General features: G+C 38.9%; 1 protein-coding gene and 1 long non-coding RNA gene across 8 annotated transcripts; both read left to right on the forward strand.

The window, feature by feature from the left end:
• The first annotated feature begins 1,662 nt into the window (after positions 1-1,662).
• On the forward strand, positions 1,663-4,921 carry LOC113301227. Of its 5 annotated transcripts, none has more exons than XR_003336107.1 (8): positions 1,663-1,857; positions 2,233-2,273; positions 2,511-2,575; positions 2,686-2,742; positions 3,068-3,800; positions 3,892-4,155; positions 4,253-4,413; positions 4,513-4,921. It is a non-coding gene; the product is annotated as an uncharacterized LOC113301227 (long non-coding RNA). The 5 variants fall into 5 exon arrangements; XR_003336106.1 differs by lacking the exon at positions 1,663-1,857 and having other exon boundaries at positions 2,163-2,273; positions 3,068-3,181; positions 3,659-3,800; XR_003336104.1 differs by lacking the exon at positions 1,663-1,857 and having other exon boundaries at positions 2,163-2,273.
• Positions 4,922-6,133: 1,212 nt separating this feature from the next.
• LOC113301229 (mediator of RNA polymerase II transcription subunit 12-like) lies at positions 6,134-21,465 on the forward strand. 3 transcript variants are annotated; one of them, XM_026549989.1, is made up of 14 exons: positions 6,330-6,490; positions 6,697-6,764; positions 6,879-7,201; positions 8,546-8,605; positions 8,922-9,027; positions 9,758-9,826; positions 10,074-10,127; positions 11,622-11,729; positions 12,463-12,612; positions 12,718-13,074; positions 13,228-15,710; positions 16,830-19,436; positions 19,924-20,272; positions 20,391-21,465. In XM_026549989.1, the coding sequence occupies exons 3-14, from the start codon at positions 7,077-7,079 to the stop codon at positions 20,970-20,972; spliced, it is 7,050 nt and encodes a 2,349-aa protein (XP_026405774.1). In that variant the 5' UTR covers positions 6,330-6,490; positions 6,697-6,764; positions 6,879-7,076; the 3' UTR covers positions 20,973-21,465. The 3 variants fall into 3 exon arrangements, with proteins under 3 accessions (XP_026405773.1, XP_026405775.1, XP_026405774.1); XM_026549988.1 differs by lacking the exons at positions 6,330-6,490; positions 6,697-6,764 and adding an exon at positions 6,134-6,283; XM_026549990.1 differs by lacking the exons at positions 6,330-6,490; positions 6,697-6,764 and adding an exon at positions 6,141-6,283 and having other exon boundaries at positions 7,033-7,201.
• Positions 21,466-21,768: the final 303 nt, after the last annotated feature.

The following is a 21,768-nucleotide window of genomic DNA, read 5'->3' on the forward strand; positions in this document are numbered from 1 at the left end:
TGATTTGACAGTATAATTTCCTGATTTTGTTGAAGTCCATCTAAGCTTGTCTTGCTTTTGTTTATTGGATTTGTCTAAGAATAAATAGATTCTACAGATCAAAGAAGCTATGTATGAGGAAAAGAGGGAGTTTATTAGAGAAAAATTCTATTTTTTAGTAACAGGGTCAATAAGATCTGCCACAAGTGTTATAGAATCATTACTTTGATTACGATACTGCATTAGGTTACTACTTAGGTTTGAGATCCAGTTGTCTTCCCAAACATCGATATCTAGACCATTCCTTACCTCCCAAATTTTGTACATAAACACTTCTAAGTCCAAGATCCTTTATCTGGTGGTCTGGCTTTTAATGGACTTTTCTTTTTAAAATAAATAGGTTTTAAAGTTTTATCCCAAAGTGAGTTGGGTTCCTGCATTAATCTCCAAGCTACCTTTGTAATCATAGTTAAGTTGAACTTCCTAGCATCTTTGAAACCCAAGCCTCTCGAATGCATAGGTTTACAGAGGCTTGTCCATGCTTTATGATAAAATCCATAGAGGTTGTATTTTTACCCCACCAGAAGTCTCGTTGTATGGTATCTATCCTATTAGTACTGACTTATTAGATTAAGTCCTATGAGATAGATTTGGCTGCTAGATTAGCCAAAAAGTGTTGCAGTTCAAAAAAAAAACTGTTGTCTATTTGTTAACACTAGTTCTCTCTCCTAGTAATTGCTCGCATGTGAAGTAGTAGCGAGATAGTTGCGCTGAATGGTTCAGCGCAATCAAAATGACCTTTTCGCGGAATGGTACAAAGCATTTAGATTTATTTTTGATCTGACGACTAAGATTGGTGGCGCTGAACCATTCAGCGCAACCTAAATCTACTTTTCACTGAATGATTCAGCGCAACTTCCTAAATCTACTTTTCGCTAAATGATTCAGCGCATCTAGTATGCTATATTAGAACTACCATAGGACTTGGGTGGTTGTCCTAGCTGACGTGGACTTCCAATCTAGATACTAGATTAGAAGACCATAGGATTAAGCCTTAAGAGTCATCCTACTTGATTGTGGCAGTACCTTGCCTGTTCATCCTTGTGATTTCCATTCCATCCCATATAATATTGTGCCGAAAGTTTTTACTTTAGATATTTATCTATGAAAAGAGACGCTCCTAGATATGGATCTATTAGATTAATATGTTTTATCTTAAGGAGTTTTGATATTTTTTTCTGATGTTTTGGCTGAACTTTTTTACTAAAGAAGACACTCGACCTTTCAAAGTTTATTAGTTGTCATGAAGCTTTACTGAAAATATCTATAGTGGACAGGAGGTTTATTAGGTGGACTAGAATTAATAAGGATCGTGCGGCTAAATAAGAATTTTTGACTTGAAATTGTATCGCCTAACTAATTTTTGACTTTTAGATGGAAATTGAAAACAACTTTTCCAGTGTTATCCACACAAGCTAATCAAAACCTTTAAAATCCCAAATCATATGGGCTCCCACGACGCACGGTGACGCTCACCTTCCCTTTCTCAAATTGCTCAGAAATTCTTTCTTTTTGTGCCATGTCATTCCTAATTTTTCTCTTCTCCCTCGCCATGTCACTTGCCATCTCATTCCTACGTTAAAAACACTTCGTGATAAAAGAAAAAAAAAAAAACCTAAAAACATCGCCTATTATCTCTACTCTGTTTCTCTTTTATGGAACCTTACACGGCCAAGACAGTTCTCCTTCTTCTTGTTTCCTGTGACAAGACAAGGGTTTAATCACTTGAAGTTTACATTACAGTTTGTTGATTTCGCTCAGGGTTTTTACTTTGTGCTGTTGGAGGCAAAACTCTATCAGGGGAATAGATCGGAAAAGGTATACATACAGAAACCCTAGAATTATATTCTTAGTTTTGTTCGTCTTTTTTCTTCCTGATTGTTTGACTCAAGTTTATGAAATAATTATTCGGGTTGTTAGTTTGGTTTATGTTAGGGAATTCTTGGTTGGTGTTTACAGATTTAGTTTGGTCTATGTATTCATTCTTCTCAACACCGCGGTTGGGTTCCTTCTTTTTTCAGTTCGAAATCCATCTAACCAGCAGGTGTTCTCTGTCTTAAAGGTAGCAAAAACCAAACCCTAGTCCCTTCTTAACTATTCTTTTTATAGGGACTAGGGTTTGGTTTTTGCTACCTTTTAATGGTTGACGCAAGGGTTTTCTCATCTTTAAGATTAATTAAGAATGATTTACAGTTCAATGGAAGCGCCTTCTCAGTCAAAATTGAACATTGCCGGTATGTTTATCATCTTCTCTAATTATCACTGTTTTTTCAATTTTTTTCGGTGTTTTTTCAATTTTTTGCTGCCTAATGGTAACTCTATATATCTTATCGGCTGTTACCCTGACTAAATTCAATTCCTTCTCCTAGCTATCGGTTCTTTACGAACCCTAAACCTAAAATCATGTTCTTTTGTTTTGTTTGGTTTCTTTAGTTTAATTTTGTTTGATTGTTCCATCTTATTCACTGCAGGGGTGATGTTGGATCAATCATAAGATGTGATGTTGGATCAATGATAAGTTTACTGTCTCAAATAGGTACTATTTTGGTGACGCATTGAATTTGGAACCGGCCTATGGAGATAACAAAAGTATCCTAATTTTGATTTATGGATTTTTTTCTTTTGTTTTGTTGTTGATATTTCCAGGGTTTTACTTTGTGCTTTAGGAGTAAAGGGGAATCTGAAAGATGATGACGAAGACAGGTAGACATATGAACCCTAGAATTATGTTCTTAGAGTTTTTTTGCATCTTCTGATTTTTTTTTTTGAAGTCATATATGAACCTTAGAATTATATTCTTTTTCTTTTTTGCATCTTTTGATTGTTCGCTTGAAGTTTATATGAACCTTAGAATTATATTCTTTTTCTTTTTTGCATCTTTTGATTGTTCGCTTGAAGTTTATATGAACCTTAGAATTATATTCTTTTTCTTTTTTGCATCTTTTGATTGTTCGCTTGAAGTTTATATGTTTATTGATTGTGGTTTGTCGTATTTGAAAAGTTGTTGTTTACTTTGTTGGTTTTTTAGTACTATACGTACCAAGATCATCAGAAACCCAGCTCATGACTTTTTCCTCGGATTCGATCAAGATGTGTTCCTATATATCTCTCCTAAGTTTCTTCGGAGTTTCTCTAATAACATGTATGTACAAGGCTTGATTATATTGAAATATTGCCTATGGAAATAAATTTAATTCATCCCTTTCTTTATCTTTGAAAATCTCTCTGTAATAATCCCATCCAGGCTTAATAAAGTTAAAGCCAAATACAGACCTGAAAGCATTGTAACTGCAGACTTAGTACAAGAATGTAGAAGGCCAAATACAGACCTGAAAGCATTGTAACTGCAGATTTAGTATAAGAATGTTTTCATCCTTCCAGTGATGTAATACGCAACCAAACAACCTCAAGAATTATGAAAGAATGGTATCGATTATGGGCAAAACTCTTATATTCCTGTCATGGAGGACACCTCAGTATACTGCTCTGGATTTGGAGAATTGCAATATCTGTTTGCTTTCTGTTTTAGTTTCAGTTTTCTTTTGGATTTGGAGGCTCACATTTTTTTGTTTCAGTTTGCTCTAGATTTAAGAGTTTCTTTTGTTTTGCTGTCAATTAGGATACCCCTCAATCCGAATTAGGACACCCCTCAATCCGAATTAGGACACCCCTCAATCGGAAGTCCTCAGCTTCTCCACTTTATGATATAGATTGAAATACACATAATTAGCCAATATTGCTGCTGAAGAGATTTCCGCAATGTATGTATTTTCTATCATTTTTTGGATTTTTTGGTCCTTTCAAGGTTCGTAAATTTGGGATTTTTAATGAAACAAATTACTTCAAATGTAGTATGAAGTAGTTTATGATTAGTTCTGGATTTGAAGTCACACCATCCGTGACGAGATTGGAGGCATGTCATAATCAGGCATGCAAATCCACTTCGACGACATATACAATCCTGGAACAGAAGGTTTAGCAAAGAACAACTTGATTCAAAGAGAGCTGCCAAACAACATTTGTTACTAGACAGTCAAATACCATTGGAATCCAGTTCCGATGGAAGCTCGAGTGAACATGAGTTTTAATAGGAACCAGACGTCGGGCGTTCTTTAAGTAAGATCAATTAAGTTTTGTATGCCATCGTCATTGACTCATTTGTTATTGTTCCATATTATACAATCATTAATTAACTTCTTTATTGATTATTCAGCTCAAATTTTGATTCACAATATTATCAGATGTTAAGTTGTGTCAACTTTAATCAAAGGATGACTTAATGTAAAAAAGAACAAAAAAAAGCCTCCAAGTGCTACACTTTTCCGTGCATACATCAGAGGGCACCATTATGATTGTCTTCAACTGGGTTGCTGTGTAAGTAAACAATGCACTTGATTTGATCTAGATGAATGTTGTGTGGTTGTTTTGATGAAACAGTTTACTTAGCCATGTGTGTTTGTTTTGATGAAACAGGATAAATTCTTTCTTTGGTGGTCTATTGATGCTGTGGGCAACAATCTCTGAAAGCCTTCACCTCATGAACAATGTGCATTACTCAATGCAGTGCTGTTTTGGTTAATTTGCTAAATGTTGACACACAATACTAGATAGGACTACCTCGAAGTGGATAACAAGGGTGATTATGGACAGGTTCTTCCTACCACCTATTATGAAGCCAAGGTATAGAGAGTGATGATGAAGTTGTGAAAAAAAAACAAGCAAAACCATTCATTAGCTATATTATTACATCTTCTTAGTTGCTGTATATATGAACTTCTAATAATAAAAGAGTCTAGCAAAGTGAAACCGAGTGTTTTTTTTTTCCTTTCATGAATTGCAACACTATTTGCAAGCATGTTAAAAGATATATGCTTTGTCTTCTTATTTTTTCTTTGGTACACCTTTAAAATTATGGGCGTCTGTTAATTATTGGTTTAAAAGTCAGTTCAGTTTTCTGTAATTTATATGAAAGTTAGAATTTTGATGCAGTGTAACTAAAGTCACACAGTCGAGATTGTGACGTCCCATGAGAAATTGCTACTGGCATTATCGATTACCGATGCAATTACCAAATCGGGACAGGGCGAGACGAAGTCGAGCTTTACCAAATCGGTACGGGGCGAGGCGAAGCCACTCCTCATCAAAAAGGATCGACGGGCGGGGCAAAGCAGTGCAACACCAAATCAAAAATGTATCGGGACGCGGGAGGCGAAACTGAGCCACACCTATTAAAAAATATGGCAAATATGGCTAAAAGACTCGGGCACAAAATCTAGTTTCCTTTTAGATACGCGTTGGCTAGGGCGGCACATAAACGACCCAACCCGCATCCGCCAAAAAATACCCCCATCCGACCCAGCCTACCTAGGCGTGGGTCGACTATGGATGAGGCACGCCAGAACCCACCGTATGTTGGGTCGGTTGCGGATAGAAACTTCCGTCACCCGAACCGACCCACCCACCCGCCCAATATTCCCCAACCCTTAGATTATCTATCATAGAATGAATAGCAGCCATTGAAATGACGATATAAAATACCTAACCCTAAGCATTGCTAATTTTCATTTGCTTCTGTTTTCACATCGGCCTCTTCTTCTCTCCTTCTCAGACAGACTGCATATTTTTTTCATTCTTCGCTCGATCTGTGAACTCTTAACTCAAATTCGCTGTGTAGACCACCACATCAGGCACCAAAAATCCAATAACGAAAGGTAAGACTAAAACCCATTATAATATATTTGATTATGTGATTTTCTGTGATTTTCAATTTGGAGTTTATCTGTTTAGGATTTTGTTTTTTATTTCAATTTGGGGTTTATTTGTTTTATGTTTGATTAATTGATTTTGTGATTTTATGGTGGGTAATCCACCACCCTCCCGGCCCAACCCGCCGTAATGTGGGTCGGATGAAAATCGACCCATTGTGATGTTGGGTCAGTTACAGGTGATAATTTCTGTTACCCGTCATCAATGGATTGGGTGGTGGATGAGGCCAAAACCGACCCATGTGCAGTCCTAGCGTTGGCGTAGAGTGTCACCCCAAGAGTTGCCCTAAAGAAAAAAAGAAGAAAAAGAAGGAACGGTTGTAGATGGATTAGATATGGTCGGGTCAGTTGCTATTCGGTGGAAGCAACATAAAGGTGTCGTCGTCATCGACAAGCAAGTCAAAGCAAACAGGCCCTTTTGCCTTCGTTCCCACTTGGTTTCTTCTCACATATCTCTCTCTTCTAAATTTCTGGCCAAGGTAAGGGCTTTTCTTTTACTTCTTCTTCCATCCTTGAATTTTTTTTTCTAATATTTTACCAATTGATCAGCTTGTTCTCTGAAAACCCTAAATTCTGAATGCAAATCCTAGGAGTGAAAACTCACATAGATGTGTGTTGATGCTTTAGGTTAAAGAAATTCCTCATCTATTTGGTTGTCCGAGTGTAAGAGAAGGGTTTGATCTTTAGTACGAGTCTTTTTCTTTGATTCTCTAGTAATTTTTATTTTATTTTTGAATTTTTCGTGTAAATTAATTTTTCTTTTATTTGTTAGTTCCTGCCCCTTCCTTTAATTTTGCCCAAGATACAGTATTGCCTTTCCTTCTCTCGTTGTAAGACTAAAATTCACTTATTTTTCAAGTAAATATCCGAAATTTTTACTTGTGATTTTTAGGAGTGTTTGGTTTCTGGGTGGTAGAGAAAAGACAACTTTAAGGAGTTTGTAGCTGACATTGTAAAACAGTATGTTTGCTGAATAGTGCATTCTTCAAACCATTATATTATATTTTATACTCTTTTGCCTCGAAGCTAAACATTGTACACACTATCTCTACTCAGTAACTACTATTTTTGTAGATCTGAGCTGACCACACAAGACTAGCTATTGCTGTCCTGGTTACTTGCACATAAATCTCTACCGGAAAGCTGGGTGTTTTTGTTCAGAATTCAGATACTCATTGCCAGTACTCACAGTTGACGAGCTGGGATCTCTACTTGTCTCCTTTTATAGTGATATTGATGCTGGAGGCAGTATGCCGGTGATTGTTGGGAGAAATGCAAAGGTATTCTGCTGTCAGCTGCAGCGGTGGAGTTTCTAACAGTGTTGGTGGTGGACCATCTTCTAGAGATACCACAAGAGCTGATTCATTTGCTTTGTCAAGCTTCTCCCTGAATCAAAGGTAATGATAATCCTCTTTGAGCGTCACTGCTTGGTGAATTTGGTCATATAAACACTTTAGGGTTGAACTTGCAGAAAACTGATGTTGTTTGTTTGGCTTGGTTAGGAATGATGTTCAATAGTTCTTCACCATTAATTTTTCTTTCTTTCTTCTTGCTTTTAAATAAGGATCATGCTTCACAAATATATGTTATCTTGCAGAGCAGCATTACATTTCATTTTGGTTTCTAAATGTACAAATTAGGTATGATACTTGAAGAAATATTTTCTGCTGATATTCAAGAACTCTAGTTACTGAACCAGAAATATTTTCTGCTTTTGAATTTCTCAAGATATCTTGGATTCCTTTTTGGCTTTTGTGTTTTTCTCCCCTACACTCCCTTTCCCTCTTAATCATGTCCTACTCTTGTTTGAAGGATCATCTATTTTTCCGAAGGCGCAGTTCTTTTGATCCTTTTTCTCAGATCCCATCCTTATGATTTCCCCATCTAATTGCATGATATGTACAATTAAATCATACCATTTGCTTATGTGTTGCTAATAAGTCTGCGGTTGGAGTTCCACTGTGATGAGGGGTGTTTGTCCTTGCATGAAATTTGTTACTCATCTTTTTAGGTACATATAAATGTGCATACACATAGACTATAAAGTATGAATATTGCCACATAATCTACTGTATCCTTCAGTGCAGGTTCCACTTAGTGGTGAATAAGCTCATTTTTTGGTCTTGTAGACCGTTACATCTTAAAACAAAAAATCTTCTTAATGGCTTAATATAAGCTGAATTTTGAACAATAATATATGCGACAGTGAGAATAAGAAAAACCTGGCCCTTTGGAGAACCATCAAGTGGTCTGATGGTTCTCATGCTCCCTCCCCTAGGGGAGGTTGCGGTTCGAACCCTGTAATTGTGCCTAAAGATGCCTAAGGATTCCTAAATGAAGGATTTAGAAAGTAGCCCAGGGATCACCGTTTTATGCCATCAAAAAGAATAAAAAACCTGTCCCTTTGATCATCTCCATTTGGCATTGCATAAAAGTGTGTTGCAATGGGGTAGCAGTAGAGCAACACACGCACAGACATATATGCCTGAGATGTAAGATTTTTGTAAACCTCCTGTTATACTTTTGGTAGTGGGCAGTGTTTTTCTTTGTTCCCTGGGTGGCCTCGTGATGATTCATGGATAATGTGTGAGCACCATAGTTGATTGCATCATTTTAACTTTTTTTTATCTGATAAGCTCATATCTGGTTGCCAAATTCTGGTCAGAGAATGATGTAAGTTCTTAATAATTTATGGACCAATGCATCCTGTGTTAAGTCTTTAGTGTGGTCTGCTGCTGCAGGAAGCAATTGCAACTAACACCGTACAAGTTGAAGTGCGACAGTGAACCACTAAATCACAGGTAGATCTGTTCTCAAAACCTTTTTTTTTGTTGATTCTGTGGGTTCATTTGTCTTGTTATTTGATTATGTCTGAAACATTGAAAAAGTTTCTTATTGAAGGAACTGGGAAGGGAATTCTGATTTTTTGTCTCCCCCTTCCTTTCCCTTTGTTATTTGTTTTTGCCAATTTTTTCTTTATATTTCCTTTTTAACTCTTTCCAGTTCATCAGCACCTAGTTCGTAGTAGAAATTCTAAAAAGTGACTGAGCTGTTTGCCGTTGCTAGTTTATTTTCATTGAAGGGTTATCTTAATTTACCTCACGCTTCTCTACTTAGGCTTGGACCTCCCGACTTTTACCCACAATCTCCAAACTGCCCCGAGGAGACATTGACCAGGGAATCTTTGCAACATGGATACAAGGAAACTGTTGATGGACTTGAGGTAACTTTACGTATCCTGAAAGTGCAATTAAGTATCTTTTTTTTTAATGAGTTCTGTTGTAAGTGAGTTTGTCGTGCTCTGACCTCTTTTGCTTCCTTCTAACTATGATTCTGGAAATGGAGCTGGTATTGCTCCGAATGGTTTTATATCTCAGCAGCAAAGTTGATTAGGTCTGCTCTATGAACGCTGTGGGTGCGCAAGGTTGTGGAGGGGCTTTTGCAGATATATTTTAATTCCATTCATTGTTCCAGTGAAATATTATCTGCACAGTTGTTCAACTGCTCGAATTTAGTTAGTTTTTTTTTTCAGACTTCCCACCTGTCATCATCTTAGCTCCTTTTTGTGGTCTGTTATGGCAAGCAATTGGAATAAACACCTTTTTAGTTTGCTGGTTTAAGAAACCTAACTTTAATTTGATGGACCAAATTGGCTAGTAGTTTGGTCTTAGGAGTGTTGTCTTTCTTAAGCGAGAGTTGCTGGCCCTCTATTTCCAGTTCATATGGTTTTTACATCGGAATATTGGAAAAAATGGATTTGGTTTTACCACTATTTGTCTTATTTTACTGTTGTAGGTTTTGTGATGTTCTTGTGATAGAGATACAGTCAAATCTGACATATTATGTTGTGCTTTCCTGTGACGTTAATGGTTTGACATGCTTTTTATTCTTGCTGCTTCAACAGTCTATTTTATTCAAATTCTTACTAAAACTTTACATGCTGAATGAGCCAGGAATCTAGAGAAATTTCACTTACCCAGCTTGGAACTTTCACAAAACCTGTTGTGCTGAAATGCAAAGAGGTAATTCTTTTTATTAAGCAATACCATCCCATTGGATTTTTCTTTGTCAGTTTCATGCTTTCCATTGACATAATTCGAGTGCATAGGGAAGTATCTGGTGTCGCTTTGCAATTTTATTCCTATATATGGATCAAAATTAATTTGCTGATTTCTTCTTTCCCTTTGTTTTGTTTGCTTTTGTGGTTTGTTAGTTGCTTTCTTATTATTTTGCTAATTATTGCTTAATAAATTCTCTCTTACTTTTTAGGCTATTCGTAAACGCTATAGGGCTATCAACGAATCTCGTGCTCAAAAGCGCAAGGTAACGTCTAATTTCAAATTGTAGACAGGAAAAGCTTATGAAAGCATTTCGTAACGAAAGCCAAAATATTACATTAAGAACATATTGTTAAGTAAGTTTCATGTGTACCAGCAAAAGTGTAGTGGGACCACTGTCAAGCTGACCAAACATCTAAAATTTTGAATCATGTAAATTATGTACACATATGTCCTCTCAAATTAATTTTCCAGTCCTCCTGTGTTGGTCATCCTCATTCTAGGGTACGCAAAAGAGTTCAGCTGCTCAGGTCAATTTTTTTTCAAGATTGTTGGATGGAAACTTCAAGGTTCTCATAACCATTTAGTCGTGGCTGTAAAAGAAATCTGCTCGATGCAAAGTATATAACCTCATCATTTTGTGATTTGAAATCAGCTGTGAGGATATCCTCGATCTTGAATAGCGGTTCCTTGGTTTAGTAGTTCCATAATTACGGTGGCATTACAAAGTTTGGACTCATTAGAATGGGTTAACAAGTGATATGATCTCCATGATGCGTGTATTCCCTTGATAGGGCGATACATGTGCTGAGAATATTTTTGTCCTTACTAATTCAGCTCAGCTGAAGATGCTCCTTATTTGTCCGCTTATGAAATTGTCATTTGCTCCCTCTGCAACCATAATGAACTCGACACTGTATGCTATTTGTGTGGAGTGCCCTTGAGACTTAGATTAAGATAACCCAACAGCTGATTCTTGGCACGGATGATCTGCTTTCCATATACTCGATTTAAAGACTTAAAAATTTGTAACCCTCAGAAATTTGATAGCCAGTTAAGGATGTAAACTGCTTCCCTCCTCTATATTTTGTTGTTCTTAAAAAATATTATTGATTTCGTTTAAATTTTCAGAATGGTCAAGTTTTTTGCGACAACATTATGCTAAGGAACATTCTCGTTGGAAATAAAAATCATCAGTGTGGTACCATACATTGTCAGGGTTTTTGTGAGATTCTAGAATGCAGTTTGAATGCATTGTAGCTCCTGCATGAGGGGGTGACCAGAGGGTTGGTTTTTGCTGAGGATCTTCTCATCCTGAAAATCATGCTATTCTTAAGCTTACAGCCATATCATCAATTGCTTGCATTAATGATTATTAGTACAAAAATCAATTATCATCAGTTTACAGTTATGGATGACTGGTTTACGTTTGATGTGTCCAAGAATAGGCAGATCCTTGTAAGCATTCAAGTAACGTACTCTTAAAAAACCTTTCGATCTTCTCCATTTGGGTTTTGCTGTATTATTCTAATGCAGATACAAGATGACTCTTATTTGGTGTACGTTAGCCATGTCCCCTTGCGAAGCAGAAAATGATTATATCATCCCATTCTCTTAACAACAAGACTGATAGATACTGCTTTTTATTTGTATGCATGCAAGAGTTTACACGTGTCATACATTTTTAGAAAATATCTTGTTTCATCACTGGGTTCATAAGCTTCTGAACTTGATGTCTGTTCCTTCTGGTGTGCAACAGGCAGGTCAGGTCTATGGAGTGCCTCTTTCTGGTGCACTTCTAACTAAACCTTGTGTTTTTCCTGAGCAAAGGCCTTCCAGTGAAGATTTCCGAAAAAAATGGATAGAGGTATGTTTGCTGAAGCATTATGTCTTGTTACAATTAGAAATAGCATGCATGGTGAGTATGTTCTGTGTATCCTCAGTAGCTTCTGTATTCTGCTTGAATCTTGATTTGTTACTTGATTCTTGCTGCAAGATCCTATAGATGGTAAACTATAAATTTGCTTTCTTATCGGCTGAACAACTTGTCCTAACTATTCAAACTAGTACAAAACTAAGGTTGCTCTTCCATTGCGGAAAAACGTATTAGATGTAACATAATTACCCGTTACCTTTAGGTTGAAATCAAAGAGATGCTTCAAGGCTGAGAGGCTGAGCTTAACTGAGGATGTAGCTCAGCATGTTAATAGGGTGTCCGTCCATTGCAAAAATGTGTTACATGGAACATAATTACCTGTTATCCTTAACGTGAAACCAAATGAGAATGCATCAAGGCTGAGTGTCCGAGCCTTACTGCACAATGTAGTCAGTCTGTTCAAGAGCGGAATCTTCAGACAATTGTTAAGGGCATTGTACTGGTTGGTTGGAGGGGAATAGTATCTTACCAGTAGCTCAGTTTCTTATCTGGAGTAGTATTTAGTTGTTTTTTTGTTATGTTTTGACTAGCTTCACTAGAGGGCTTACTTAAGGTGCTTACAATAGCCTTCACACATGTTTATGTGGTATCGATTTCTGTGGGTCAGATACAACTGGCAAGCTGATACATATTTTCGTTTTTCTTTCTTTCTATTCCTATGCAGGGGTTGTCACAGCAGCATAAACGGCTGCGTTCTTTGGCCGATCATGTGCCTCATGGTTACCGGAGAAGATCTCTCTTCGAAGTTCTTATTAGTCAGAATGTACCATTGCTGAAAGCTACTTGGTTTATTAAAATAACTTATCTTAACCAGGTTTGATTTTATTAGCCAGAATCATAGTTTAGTTGTTCAGCTGTGGTTCAAGTTTCCGAATCTTTTCTGTATTAAAGCATGTCTAACTAAGTTGAAAATATGCAGGTTCGTCCAGGCTCAACTAGTGTTTCACCTGGTGCACCTGATAAGACACAGTTAGCTCGCTCAGAGCTCTGGACGAAGGATGTTATTGAGTACTTGCAGCACCTTCTCGATGAAATTGGTACCAAAAATATTTCATTTTCTTCTGCACAACGCAGGGACCAGTCCTCCCCCAACACACTTTTCTCTGGTTCTGTACAAAACAAAGGTGGTGATTCAGCATCAACGGCTCTTCCTGATGGGGAGGCCCCCCCCATTCATTTCAAATGGTGGTACATGGTTCGCATCTTACAATCTCATAATGCAGAGCGTTTGCTGATTCCTTCTCACATCATTGACTGGGTTCTCCTGCAGCTACAGGTCATTGATCATTCATTTTTTCTTACGCTGCTGTGGGAACTTTATTTATTTCTTAGATTAATTAACAAAAATTCTCTTACTTTCTTTGCATGGTCCTTCTAAATTTACAGAGTGCTTCTATGTAACAATGTCATTTCTGTTACTGTTTTCCAGGAAAAAGTGTCGCTTGACACGTTCCAGTTACTGTTGCCTATTGTTTTTAGCATAATAGAGAGCATTGCTCTATCTCAAACATATGCACGCAGTCTCGTGGAGTTAGCCGTTCGTTACATACCGGGGGAATCTTTACCGGGGGAGTCTAACTTGGTTGATGGTTCTCGGAAGGCTTACATTTCTTGTGCTCTAGTTGAAATGCTCCGTTATCTGATTGTCGCTGTGCCTGATACAATAGTTTCCTTGGATTGCGTTCCAATTCCACCTTGTGTATATTTATCAGATTCAGTGAATTGTAGTAGACGCTTCTTTCCTAGTAAGGTCCCCGCTTCTAGAAAGTCCTTATGTGGTGGCAAAGAAAGAGATGCCCATTCTCGGTTCTCGTCAGTAGACAACATTCTTTCTTCCATAAAAAAACGCGCCGACAATCTTGCGAAGGCTGTAAGCCCTGGGGTCCAAGGTCATGGTGTGGCTAAAGCTCTGCAAGCTTTGGATAAAGCTTTAATACTAGGAGATGTGAGAGGAGCTTATAATGTTCTCTTTGTTGAGGATTTATTTGATGGGAGTGAAGGAGTTGGTGAAGGATGTGGCTGGATTGCAGCGGTGAGTCCATCATTACGGTCATCCTTGACGTGGTTTAGTTCAGTCAGCGCGTCATTGATTTGCTCTATATTTTTCCTTTGCGAGTGGGCTACTTGTGATTTTAGGGATTGTAGGACAAGTAGTGTTTCTCGTGACACGAAATTATCAGGCACACATGATTTCTCCCAAGTTTACTTGGCAGCCCTACTGTTGAAGATGAAAAATGACTATATATGTAGCACAAGCAGCTTATTTCGTTGCAAAACAACCAGTAGTTCTTTTGAAACTCGGAACAATAATATTAATAATTATAGTAATAGTAAAGTTAACACCAATAACAATAGTAATAATTATAGTAACAGCCTTGCTGAGGGTTCCAGACATCTTGGTAAGGTTTCTGATGGCACTGTTGTTGTAGAAGATACGTTTTCCTCTGAGAAAAAGCCCAAGAATTTTTATGAAGGCAGTTCTACTGGCTCGTCAGATTGTTTCCAAAGTCCTGGCCCTGTACATGATATTCTTGTTTGCTGGATAGATCAACACTCAGTGGAAAAAAGCGAAGGTTGCAAGCGCCTTCAACTGCTCATTGTGGAACTCATTCTTTCAGGCATCTTTCGTCCGCAGGCCTACGTAAGGCAGCTGTTAGTTAGCGGAATTATGAACAAGGGTGAAACACCGTTGGATTCAGACAAGCAGAAACGTCACTACCAAGTGTTAAAGCAGCTTCCGGGGGAGTGTTTACGCGAAGCTTCTGAGGAGGCACAAGGTGCTTTTATTCCAATGTCCATGGAGACGATGTCAGTTTACTCGAGTGAGCGTCATCTCATACTTCATGGATTTCTTGGTGGTCAGTCTAAAAACAGAACGAGTACAGACTGTGTTTCCTCGACTGAGAAAGATAATCGTACTTCTCTTGATTCCGGGAAGAGCGGTGATTCGTCGTCCAGGAATGTGAAAACAAAGGGTAACATTACAGAACTGAAGACTGCTATTATAAATTTCATCCATTTTCCAAATCCCCATTCCACATTCAGTGAAATTAAAGCAGATGAATCTCAAGGGTACCTTAAGAGGCCTTTCAAGTCAATTGGTGACAAGGTTGATATAGCGGAAGGAACACCTGGTTGCGAGGACTGTAGGAGGGCAAAGAGGCAAAAGATGAGCGCTGAAAGGAATTCATTCCCTCAGGCATCTGCGTCTATGAATACTGCTTTAGATGATCTAGACAGTTGGTGGGTAAGGAAAGGACTTAAATCTCCAGTGTTAGAGCCATTGAAGGTGGACCCGCCGACTAAAATGGCCAAACATCCTTCTAGAGGTAGGCAGAAAATTGTTCGTAAAACTCAAAGCTTAGCGCAGTTAGCAGCTGCTAGGATTGAGGGTAGCCAGGGAGCATCAACGAGCCACATGTGTGGTACCAAAGTTACATGTCCTCGTCACAGAACAGGTATAGAAGGCGAAATATCTAAACAAACTGTTGTGATCTCTACAGATGGCTGCCTGACTGACCTTGTTAATATTGGAAAAGCTATAAAACATCTGCGGTTGCTTGAGAAGAGGACCATTACTCTTTGGCTAATAAACTATGTCAAGCAGCTTTTCGAAGGGACAGAAACTGCTGGTCATAGAACTGGCCAAAGCACTCTGTTATCTCCAGTTGAGGACAGAATTTCTATGCCGTGGAAGCTTGGTGAGGATGAGTTATCGTCTATGCTATATTTGCTGGATATTTCGTGTGATTTGATATCTGGGGTGAAGTTTCTGCTATGGCTTTTACCAAAGGTTCTCACTGGTGCAAATTCCATTGTCCATGGGGGGAGGAACTCTACACTAATGTCAAAGAATATTGAAAACCAGGCTTGTGAAGTAGGAGAGACATTTTTCGTATCTTCTATCCGGAGGTATGCCTACACTTTTCTTTCTTTAACCTGTTCCATTCCTATAGTATATTGGGGAAGGCCTTTGATCATGTAGTGAATAGTTTTAGTTCACCGACTCTACTTATAGAATTGTAGTTAGGAATTATGTTCCAAAGAAGCACTCATTTTTCATATTCTGTAAGATTGACATAACAATATCTAGCTAGTTAATCTTATGGTAGTATTTCATATTCTAGCTATTTAGTCTTACGGTAATTTTATTGAAATCAGTACCCAACACTTCCTTCCTAGAAAATGAGGAAGGCCTAGTTTTTGAGGAAGGGGTTTCACCAACACTATAAAATGAGGAAGGCCTAGTTTATGAGTTCCTTAATTTTGTTCATGCATCAACAAAGCTCTGTAAAGCGTAACAAAAAGCTATTGTCTTGTTTGTCTGCATTTTCTTCGTTTAATTTTTTTTTCTCTTCAAAATGTTGTACAAGATGAGCTTTTGCATGTGCCGTGTCTTGTGATTATTGTCAAATTTATTAGGAGATATGGAACTAGGGATGGTTATTGCCGTGCATCTGATATTTGCATGGGGGGTGAATATTCCCATTTAGGTTCCTCCTTGATTTTGTAAAGTATTTTGACTTCTAATCTTCCCCGGTAACTTTTCATCGTCTTCTTTAGAAAGCATGTAAAATTTGAAACAACAAGCCCAACATATATGTACTGAATTAATATGTATGTCACTTTGAACTGACCTCATGTAATTAGAATATACACTTGGCTTTGTTCTGGCGCAGACATCCTCTAAAGCGTACCTCTGAAACTTGAGCAGTGATCCTTCTTATCTTTTGTTAGGCTCTTCCGTTGTTTTGCTTTATTAGCCAGATATCTCTAATGTACCTAATACTGCATATCTCTAGTTAGCAGTTCTAGAGATCCCATCCTTAGTAGTGGTACACATGCGGTGTTGAACTTCGTTAGACGATAAAAAATATGATTATCTGATTTACTGCTTAAAGGGTTATCTTGATTGGTACCATTTTGCTTCTGTCTGTCTTCCTACCTACATGTATATATATACACACATACAAATATCAGTCTGTCAATAAAGCTATTTATCTGAATGCCTGACAAATGGGTTTGATGCAGGTATGAGAATGTACTTGTGGCATCGGATCTTGTTCCTGACGTTTTATCTGCTACAATGCTTCGGTTTGCGACCGGTACTGCTTCTAATAGCAGAGAAGCTGGTGGTTCAGCATTCATTCATTATGCTAGAAACTTGTTAACAAAATACAGAAACGTGGATAGTGTGGCAAGATGGGAGAAGCATTTCAAGGCAACATGCGATCATAAACTTCTTTCTGAACTTGAATCTGGAAGAACACTTGATGGTGACTTTGGATATTTACCTGCGACTCCCACTGGAGTTCAAGATCCTGACGATTACTTACGTCAAAAATTGAGCGGCAGGTTATCACGAGCAGGTCCAAATATGAAAGAGATAGTGCAAAGACAAGTTGACGAAGCTGTGCAGTATTTTAATGGTAAAGAAAGGAAGCTTATCAGTGCTGCTACTCCAAAAGGTTCTGGTGTAGATAAACTGGATGACGTGCACCAAAGAGCTCAGAAGATAGTCATGGGTCTCATGGAGTGTATTAGGCAGAATAGTGGCCCAGCTCAGGAAGGGGATCCAACTCTGGTTGCTTCTGCTGTTTCTGCAATTGTTGGAAATGTAGGTCCCGCTGTTGCTAAAATGCCGGACTTCACATCTACCACAAATTACCCAAAGTTTCAATCAGCCATAAGTTCATTAAATTGTGCTCGATGCATTGTACACCTTCACATAACCTGCCTTTGCATACTTAAGGAATCCCTTGGAGAGCGTCAAACCCGTGCTTTTGAGATAGCTCTTGCAGTAGAAGCTTTTTCTGTTGTTACTGCTGCCTTTGCTCCCATGAAGGCTCCTCGGAATCAATTTCAACTTTCCCCTGATGTTCATGATTCCAATACCAGCCCGTCAAATGATTCTCTGAACAACCCTGTGAAGGTAGTGGTTAGTAGGGCAGTAAAGGCTGCTGCGGCTGTTTCTTCCCTTGTCATTGGGTCAATTGTTCATGGAGCTGTAAGCTTAGAGAGAATGATAGCTCTATTTAGGTTAAGGGAAGGCTTGGATGTCCTTCATCTGATTAAGAGTGGGAAATCCAGCTCAAATGGAATTTCTCGTACTATCGGTGCTTCAAAGGTTGACAACTCTGTAGAAGTATATGTACATTGGTTTAGGGTTCTTCTTGGGAATTGCAGGACAATATCTGATGGATTGGTTGCGGAGCTCCTTGGCGAGCCATATATACGAGCTCTTTCAAGGATGCAGAGAATGCTTCCTCTTAGCTTGGCGTTCCCACCTGCTTATTCTATATTTGCACTTGTGGTGTGGAAACCTTACATCCCTGTCAACAACATTGCTACCCGTGAAGATGTACACATATCTCTAGCAGTAGCCATAGGTGATGCTATCAAACACCAACCATTCAGAGACGTGTGTCTTCGAGACACGCATGCATTCTATGAGCTTCTGGCTTCTGATGTAGGTGACTCAGAATTTGCAGCGGTTCTTGAATTGCAGATTCCAGACAAACATTTGAAAACCCTGGCCGTTATTCCTCTCCGTGGGAGGCTTTTCTTGAATGCAGTGCTTGATTGTAAAATGCTGCAAGATGATGGAACTCGTGCAACTAGCTTGCAAGGCGAACCAAACACACAGCGCAATGAAAATGGAAAGAGGCTTCTTGACCAGCTTGTACATGTTCTGGACACTTTGCAACCGGCAAAGTTTCATTGGCAGTGGGTTGAGCTGAGGCTTCTCTTAAATGAACAAGTTCTCATTGAGAAAATTGAAGCCTCCAGTAGTACTTCTGTAGTGGAGGCCATCCGAGCTCTTTCCCCGAGTTCTGACAACTTTGCTCTGTCGGAAAGTGAAAACAATTTTACTGAGATCGTCCTGACGAGATTACTGGTCAGACCCGATGCTGCTTCACTTTACTCAGAAGTTGTTCATCTTCTTGGGAGGTCATTAGAGGAGTCTCTGTTGTTGCACGCAAAATGGTTCTTAGCTGGTCATGATGTGCTCTATGGACGAAAGTCTATCAGGCAACGCCTCGTCAACATTGCTCAGCTTAGAGGTCTATCAACCAAAGTTCAATTTTGGAAACCATGGGGATGGGCTAGTTACGGTACAGAGCATTTGCCTGGTAGAATAAATAAGAGGAAGTCTGTGGCCACCTCGCTTGAAGAAGGGGAAGTTATTCAAGATGGTGTTGAGAGGTTATCAGGAAAAACAAGTTCTCAAATTTCCGATACTGAAGGCTTCAATTCTAGCCAACAGTATGTTACTGAGAAAGCTCTTGTAGAATTGGTTCTCCCATGCATAGACCGGAGCTCCAGTGATTCACATAATACATTTGCAAGCGAATTGATCAAGCAGATGAATAATATTGAGCAACACGTAAATGCACTTACTCGTGCTGTGAGTAAGCACACTGGCTCTGCGCCTTCCGGAGTTGAAGGCTCTGCAAACAAGAGTAATAGTCGCAAAAGTATCAGAGGAGGAAGCCCTGGACTAGGAAGGCGACTAGCAGGAGCGGCAGCCGCAGCAGTAGCTGATTCTGCACCACCCTCTCCTGCAGCACTGCGGGCGTCTATATGGTTGCGGTTGCAGTTCCTCTTGAGACTTCTTCCTATAATTTATGCTGATAGGTATAAAATCACACCTTCGAATTTTTTACTTCGAGCTCATATTGTACTTGTGTTTCACTTTTTCGTTTCCTCAAATGCTTTCTGTTTTGGGTTAGTAAACATTTTCCTCTCTAGAATGTCTCAAAAGTTCCTTATTTATTTCTAAATTAGTCTCTGCTGTTTTTATTGAATAATGAGAATGGTTGCAAGTATTACTTAGGATTAGCTACAAGTTCATTTAGACATACCTGCGAAGCTGTTATTAGAAGTATCACTGTTATTAGAAGTGTTCACCCAGACACTGCTTACCAATTAGGACCCTGTTCCTTGAAATTTTCCACGTTGTCTGCTTATGAAAATACAAAATTCCAAAGAAATAAAGAGAATTATGAGTGACACATCATAAGATAATTTCAGATCCACTGTGTAAGAATGAATTAGGCTGTCTTTTTACTGATTATTTAATTTGGGTGGCTTTTTTTTTCCTTGTCTTAATTTCATTTTCCAGGGAACCATCTAGTCGAAATATGAGGCATATGCTTGCCTCAGTCATCCTTCGTTTCCTTGGAAGTAGGGTGGTGCATGCAGATGCAATCATTTCCTTCTATCCACCTACCACAGAAAGTTCTCACGCACAAGCCAAGTGGGAGATGGCAGATTCACCAATGATAGAAGCTTCGGCTGCAGCAACCCCAGATCTCGCTGGTGAAAGTCTTTTTGAGTGGTTTTTGTCCGTCTTTCATGGGTTACTGGGCAACTGCAAGCCATGTTGGCTGAAGTCTGAACCATCCTCCAAGTCAACTATAAAATCTGCTAGAGACTCTGTGTTCGATCGTGAGGCAGTGGAGAGTTTACAGGTGAGATCCGTGTTTCTCATTTCTTTCTTTTTTTTACTTTATTTTCTTCCACCAAATTGATGAATGAATTGGGATTACAAAACCTGTCTTGTGATATGTTCTATAATGTGGAATACAGAATGACTTGGACCGCATGCAGTTACCAGAGACAATTCGGTGGCGTCTTCAGTCTGCAATGCCAGTTCTCCCTCCTTACATGCCGCACTTCTTTTCTTGCCAGCAACCAGCGGTCTCATTTACAGCTGTTACTGCGCTTCAGTCTACGAGTATCTCATCATCTCCTTGTGCTGGTGTACTAAACCAAGGAAATCTAAATATATCATGCCAGAGGAATCCTGCTGTTGGTTTGGTGGCTAGGTCCATTATTAACAATACGACAGGGAAGGGAAAGCAGCCACAATCGGCACTGTTGCAGCAGCTCAATCAACAAGAGATGGAAGTGGACCCATGGACACTGTTAGAAGATGGGACGAGTTCCTTGCTCAGTGGTCCCACCTTGTCCAATAGTAGCAGTAGTAGTAATTACAACAGCAGCAGCAGCAACATGGTAGTTGCTGCTGGTCTTTTACCTAGTGGTACCTCTGAGCAACCACCATCATCATCTCTAAACAATCTCAAGGCGTGTAGCTTGCTAAGAGGAGCAGTTAGAGTTAGAAGAACAGAACTCACATACATAGGGGCAACTGATGATGACAGCTAACTGAACTAGTCTTTGGGTGAGTGATTAATCTTCGAGAATGTCATCTACTAGTTTGTTTCTTGGTTTGCCACGTCGAAAATTATTACCGCTTGGTGTTCCGCTACTTCACGAGGGGCCGGTGATGGTGGAAGCTGCTTTTAAGGGGAAAGAAGGTTCTTTGTGGTAGGTCGAGGGAAGCGCCTTGACTTACTTGCAAGTTAATCTTCTCTGATAGTGGATGCAGAGCTGGTTAGGATTTTTTTTAACAGAATGAGGATTCATTAATTCCCTCCCTTGCCCTACGGATTGTGTTTTCTTTTTTCATATGTAGTGGTGGCGAGGCTGTTGTATATAATGGTATATTTTTCCATTTGTTGTTTGTTGAACTAAGCGTTGTCTGAAATTGATCTCTCTGTTTGGTAGTCTTTTTTTTCTTTTCCTATCAAGTCCCTAAGTGTAACCTGCTACATAGTACAGATGATATTCAGAATATTCGTGTATGCACTGGAGGGAACCAGAGCTCTTTTTCCCCCTAAACTGGAGGTGGTTTTTCCCCTCTCATGGCTCCATTTAGCTCTCTCTGGTTCCAGAAGTCTCTCTCAACATCACACCAGTCGAACAAATAAATATGAAGGTGTTTATGTATTGGGGACTAAAGTGGAATATATTTGTACAACGAAGTATTCCACATCCCATAGAATGGTTAAAATTGCAGTTTTTTTTTTTTTGTTTTTTTTTTTTTGGAAGTTAAGTTGATTAAAGAAACAAAAGCAGGTTACAAAGAGTTACTCAAAGTGTTGGTTGCCCTTGTTTCATG

The sequence above is a fragment of the Papaver somniferum genome, chromosome 8 (genome assembly GCF_003573695.1).
Source record: "Papaver somniferum cultivar HN1 chromosome 8, ASM357369v1, whole genome shotgun sequence".
NCBI lineage: Eukaryota > Viridiplantae > Streptophyta > Magnoliopsida > Ranunculales > Papaveraceae > Papaver > Papaver somniferum.